The sequence below is a fragment of the Phaseolus vulgaris genome, chromosome 1 (assembly GCF_051622355.1).
Source record: "Phaseolus vulgaris cultivar YP4 chromosome 1, ASM5162235v1, whole genome shotgun sequence".
Classification (NCBI taxonomy): Eukaryota; Viridiplantae; Streptophyta; class Magnoliopsida; order Fabales; family Fabaceae; genus Phaseolus; species Phaseolus vulgaris.
Genome location: NC_143498.1, coordinates 43810188 through 43816904, shown reverse-complemented (window position 1 = coordinate 43816904; position 6717 = coordinate 43810188). Strand labels below are relative to the sequence as shown.

The window sequence follows — 6717 nt, the reverse complement described above, 5'->3', positions numbered from 1 at the left end:
AATAATAGAAATATTAATTAATTGATTAATTAAATATGTTGAATTAAAGTTGCCTGCTACATAGAACAACTGGAAATACTACCATAGTTTTATGTGAACATGATGTGTGAACTTGGCCACTGTTGATTGCTCCACGTTGGAGTAACATTATAAATAATAATTACTTTTGAGAATGTGAAATTATCTTGTTGTGGAAGTAATCTAAAGTAGATTTTTGTGAAATTATATGTGTTTAACTAATCTTTTTACGATGTTTAATTCAAAATTTATTCAATATTGTATTAAAAAATATTAGTGAAAGTTGCTATGATTAGAAAAATTAAATATTAAACTCTTTATTTTATTCAATAGAACTTCCAAAGTTAACTTGTTTGGGTGTGACGTGATACAAAATGTTCAAACCCTCCCATGTGGAATATCATATATAAACTCTCATAATTCATATTATTAATGTAAATTTAATGATAAAGTATGATTAGTTATGAATTTCTTTTGTAATCTTCAATAATTTTTATCAAATAGTAGATTAAATGTTAGGAGAAGTGTGATGCTAGCACTCTCTTGATAAAGTACATATAAAGAGAATTATTAAAAAACATAAAAGTAGAAATATATTAAAAAAATACCACTAGTACTCCTTCAAACTGAGTTTAATAAAGTAAACTCATTATATTTAGAATAATTCAAATATAAACTCCTAAAATGAAAACATATTAAATAAGAATACATTATGATAATTTGGTAAAAAAAAGTATATTTTATTTTAATAAATCGTTTGCAATATAAAAACATGGGGAATCCCTGTGAGAGAAAAAGAATTCAAAATTCGTCCTCGAAATCATAATAGTCAATAACCTTTTTACTAATACTAAATACTAAAGTAAATGATTTTGTAAAATAATACATGAGAGTTGAAAAAAGGCAATAAGTAATATAGTAAATGCTCGTAATCCCAATAACTAATTAAAAATGTTTTCAGTTTTCTTAAATATTTGGACCTAATAGAATACTTTTAAAACTTTATTCAAATATAAAATATTCTTACTATAGACATGAAACTCTTTAGTTGAGTATAGAACAAATTAATAGAGTACTACACATTGCCTGTCCCTAAACATTATCTTAAGGGAAAAAATCACGGACAAATTCTTCCTACACCCAATCTTTTTTAATCAGCACCCTACACATTCTTAAATTTCTAAAAATACCCTTCAGTTTAAAAATAAAAATTCAAAATTGACAATAATACATACATTTCAAAAAAATAGATCAAAAGATTATTGTGTTCCAAAAAATAAAAACTAAAAATAAAATTTAAAAACCAAAATCTCATTTTGAAAAAATAATTTTGTAATAAAAAAATCATTTTAGAAAAAGAAATTCGAAAACATATTCTAAAAAGGGGTTGTATTTTTATTTATATCTTTATTTTATTGAAGGGCATTTTTATCATTTTAGACTGGGTGTAATTAATTGCCAAATCATGGACCCGTTTTATGATGTGATTCTCATAAGCTGAGGCCCAATTTAACGAAGAAAACAGCCTCTTTGGTACCTTCAATCTAACATTTGGTAAATTCTCCCTCCACGGTATCAATTCCAACATGCACCCAACCTGTTATTGAAAATAACAAAAATACTCTTCCAAAATAATGAAAATAACCTTAAATAAAAAATGTGTAAATAAAAATTACTTCCTAAACTTTTTGTCCAGAAATATTCTGGATTTAGATATCTAAAACATATTTTTGAATTTCAGAAATTTTTGTTCAGAATGCATTTTTAATTTTGTTTTCCAGATTTTTTGTCCCGAATGTTTTGTTTCTTTTTTTACTTTTCGGAAATATATTAGCTGATGAATTAGTAGTTGTTGTTCTTGTTTCTTTAGTACCGTTAGTAGTTCCTATACATGTGATGTTCCTTGGATTATTTACAAGCGGTATTCAAGCTCTCATTTTTGCTACTTTAGCTGTGGCTTATATAAGTGAATCCATTGAAAGCCATCATTGACTAGTTTTCTAAAAAATAGTCTTTTTTATTTAGCTTACCACATATCTATTATTTTTATTATTAAAATGATAGGGTGCAGGTTAGAATTGATATGGTGGAGGAAGAAAGTGCCCTAACATTTAATTTGGTTTTGGGCTTTTATATTTTTATTTTGCGGCAAACCCGCTTTGGTAGTTGACAGAGAAGAATAGTCCAGAATGGCTAAAAAGAGGGTTTTGCATTCTGCACCCACGTATAATTTTAAATGACCAGTTTGCCCTCCTGAAAATAAATGTTCAATGTGGTGGCAATGTGTTGGTTTGGAGCATTTTGCAGGTTTTCATTCTTGGTGGCTCGCGATGGTTGAAGGGAGTGGTTGCAGGTGATGATTGGTGTGCTTAGTAATTGTTTGTGTTAGCTTGGAGTGGTGTCATTTAGATGAAGGATGGTTGTTGTAGTGGTTTTGGTGAGTCCGTGTTTTTCATTATTTAGTTTGAGTTATGCATTTTTACAGATATCAAAACGCATCCACTCATATGTATAGTATGTATAGAATATGTGTATGATTTAAATTTTGTTCAGGTATTTTTTAATATCTCTTTTATGTTTATATTTTCAATTACTTATTAATTACATTACATGAAAAAAATTGTTATGATTGTCTCATACCAACTATAAAAATATTGCAATCAACATGTGAAAGCTAAATTTTAGTCTTCATATTATGTTAGTAGATCATAAGTGTTTACACAAATGTTAGGAATTACAATAACAACAAAGCAAACAATTAATGTTATTTATGCATACTTTTTTGTTTTATTATTGTAAGAGTTTGGGAATGCAAACTCTCAATTTCTTTATTCACAACTATTTTTTTCAAAAAAAAAAAATACACCTGGAATTACAATTTGAAATGTATTATATATTCTAAAATAATTTTTTGTCTCAATAAATAATTTCATATATTACAATCCAAAATATATTATTATATTATTGATTGCACATTCAGAAATATACACTCTGGATTCAAAAATATACAATTCGGAATCTATTTTTTAGGTTAGCTTTGTCATTTAACCCCTCATGCGGTGAAATTGTGCAGAATGCAAAACCCCTAAAAAGAAATATAATAGGTTATAGGTATTTCTCTATTGGGGCTACTATTCTCACCGCTCTTTTGACTCTTTCACCTTTACTTTCAAAAAAATGTAGTTAAAATGATCATATTTATTTTATTTCACACCACAACAAAAAAAATGTAACTGTTCTTACTATTTACCTCTTATTGAGGTGGGCTAAAATAATAGATTATGAAGCTAAAATAATCTATTTTTAATTTTTGAGCAATAAATAAATAACTCTACGCATAGATTACTAGGATTAAATCAATCACGAGAAGAGATAGGATATATGTCAAAATTGTTGAACTTCTACTAGGTGATATGTTTCCTTAAATTTGTTATATAAATGGTATAGTTGTTTTTGAACACTCAGAGGTCTTGGAGTGGGTAACTAGAAGAATGGGTTACATTTCATTTGCAAGTGAACAAGTGATTGCAATCAAAATTGTTACATAAGTGGAACTTTTTAAACTTAGGTTGTTTCAGGAGTTTAAATGCAGATTAAGTTGGAACAAAGTAATATAAAAATATATTTGCTTAAATTTTTCTCTCACTATCATTATCTAATTGACTTATTGGTTGGAGGTTATTGTAAAATGATAATTTCAAAGAAATTGACATTCGTGTTTGTGTCTTAAGCATCAATATGTTTATTGCGAAATCATTTAATTTCAAAGAAGAGTTCACTTAGTTTATTCTTTTAACTAAAAACTGAGAATATTTTTTAATGTATTTTTTATCCAATTCCCTCCTTTTGGATTCCGCCTTTTATTTATTCAACTCAACTTGCTTGAGTGCCCACATGTGTGACTCTCAGGCGTTCCATGTGTTTTTCGAGTATTAGTCTCTTCATAACCATCCTTAGATGAGCATTAATTGAAATAAGTTAGTTATACACAACATTAATAATTTCATTTGAGATAAACTATATTCAAATTTGAAAATGTAGCAAAAAAAACTTGCTAATTTTGATATAAAAAAAAAAACAGTCTTGTTCTATAAAGTCCAGATAAAGATACATAAGTTGAGATAAAGCATTCAAAAAAACACATCAAAATGTATCTTTTGTGCACGTCCTTTTCCATTTAGGTGATAGAAAAAAATATATAGAGTTTTTAGCGACACGCTTGTTTCATGTTTATTTTTTAACTGTAGACGGTTAATTCAGATAAAAGTCTAGAATATTATTGTAACCCAAAAGTAAACAGGTAATATAAGAGTAGAAGATGGATGCATACAAGTTTGTCTACGTTCTGGAAACGGCAGGGAAGATTCTGAGATGAAGTTCCACATCTGAATGGTGTGCAATAGAAAAACAAGCTGGCAAAAATATAGTTAACATTTAAAAGGAAACACGTAACGAACTCACTCGAAATCAAGATTTGATAAAAAAAAAACAAGAGGAAGACTAAGACAAACCTTAAACATATATTAGGTAGCAGAGAAGCGACTGATATGGCGAGTTCAGCGCTTGCCGCAAAATAACACGCACACTTGCACGTGCAAACACACGTCTAACACGTAAGACTCCCACCACTCTCTGCAGCAATAGTGAACTGATGTAAGTGGCAACACGGGTAGTGTAGTGTAGTGACTAGAGGATGTGGAGTGAAATAAATAATTATTAATCTATCAATTAAATATACACATAAAAAACAAAACACAATAAATAAACGCACTAATAAAAAAAGAAGAGCAAGAAAAAGATGAACGACAAGGACGAAGAAGGACCGTCTATGTAGAACCATTATAATTACCCCATTGCCAAACAAACCTTTCACTCCCTCACTCTGCCTCTAGCGCACTCAACAACCAACACCACCACAACAACAACGCCTGAACTCAACACAATGGAGCTTAGCAAAGTAACGCTGGAGATCTTCTCCAAACTCGAGCAGCAATGGCTTTCCCACTACGAAGCCACGTCCAAAACCCGCATTCTCAGTATTGACGGCGGAGGAACCACCGCCATTGTCTCCGGCGCCGCCCTCGTCCACCTCGAGGACCAGATCCGAGCCCAAACATCCGATCCACACGCGCAAATCGCCGATTACTTCGACATCATCGCTGGAACCGGCATTGGCGCCATCCTCGCCGCCATGATCACCGCTGACGATGGCTTTGGCCGGCCTCTCTACACCGCCCGCGACGCGGTCCGCTTCGTCGCTGACAGCAACCGCGAACTGTACAAGCCGAAGCGCGCCGGCGTGTTCCGCCGCCGCCGCAGATTCTCAGCGCGGAGCATGGAAAACGCACTGAAGCGGGTTTTCCAAAGAAAAGAGGAAGAGCGGCGGATGTTGACTATGAAGGACACGTGTAAGCCTCTGCTCATCCCTTGCTTTGACCTCAAGAGTTCTGCGCCATTTGTGTTCTCCCGAGCCGACGCGTCCGAGTCACCAAGTTTCAACTTCGACCTTTGGAAGGCGTGCCGCGCCACTTCAGCCACGCCAGGCCTCTTCGCGCCGTTCCATTTCTCATCCGTCGACGGAAAGACCTCGTGCGCCGCCGTCGACGGCGGCCTTGTGATGAACAACCCGGCCGCAGCGGCTGTCACGCACGTCATACACAACAAGCGCGACTTCCCCTCAGTGAACGGCGTGGAGGATCTCCTCGTGCTCTCGATCGGAAACGGAGCGTCGACTAAGAGGGTTGATACCGCCGGTGAGTGTTCCACGTCCGCGGTGGTTGACATAGCGCTCGACGGCGTTTCCGAAACCGTTGACCAGATGTTAGGGAACGCCTTCTGCTGGAACCGTACGGATTATGTCAGGATTCAGGTACGCCATTAATACTCTCTAATTAAAATTCCATTCAGTGAATCGCCTCGGTCTCAGTGAACTCTGCTCTTCTTCCTCATACTAATAAAATTGCAATATAACCATTTTTTAACGGAGTTACTTGACGTTGTCTTATGATGCAGGCCTTCGGTTTGGGAGAAGGAAAAGAAGAGAAAGTGCTGAACGAGAGAGTGCTGGAATCGCTACCGTTTGGGGGTAAACGATTACTGCAGGAAACTAATTCTGACCGAATCGAGAGTTTCGTACAACGTCTTGTTGTTACCGGAAAGACTAGTCTGCCCCCTAGTCCCTGCAAGGTGCCGCCGCAAGACTCTCGCTAACGGCGTTCTTCTTTTTTCTTTTTTTTTTAATTTTTACTATTTGACTTGTATCAAGATTAGGACTTGTATCAAGATTAGGTGACGATTAAAAAAAAAAGGTCCTGATGTTTTTTTTATCTGTTGTTGTCTGAGTGAATAGGAGTTAATAAAAGTGATATGGTAGAGCTTCCTCTCTTCTTTTTCCTATTTGGTTTCCTGATTCTGATTTTGACTAACTTGGACTAATGAAAGTAGTGTGAGACATTTTTTCCAAAAGGAGATTTGGAGTTTTTTTTTTTTTTTTGTATAATTACCGTTTCTATTCTGGGACATGCTTTGCTAATGGGTGATTACGGTTCCATGTGACTGTTAATTCCCAAAATGATTACGGTTCCATGTGACTGTTAATTCCCAAAATGACTGCGTGATTCGCGGGGTTGGAGCACCACGACTAGGCTCGTGATCAATCATTTTTTCATTTCAAGATAAAATTTCAAACAAAGTACTATC

The 6717-nt window shown here is 34.1% G+C and overlaps 1 protein-coding gene across 1 annotated transcript; it reads left to right on the top strand.

Annotated features, from left to right (window-relative positions):
• The first annotated feature begins 4805 nt into the window (after positions 1-4805).
• On the top strand, positions 4806-6412 carry LOC137814217 (putative inactive patatin-like protein 9). Its single transcript, XM_068616815.2, has 2 exons — positions 4806-5887; positions 6031-6412. Exons 1-2 carry the CDS (start codon positions 4961-4963, stop codon positions 6226-6228), a joined length of 1125 nt encoding a protein of 374 aa, XP_068472916.1. The 5' UTR covers positions 4806-4960; the 3' UTR covers positions 6229-6412.
• Positions 6413-6717: the final 305 nt, after the last annotated feature.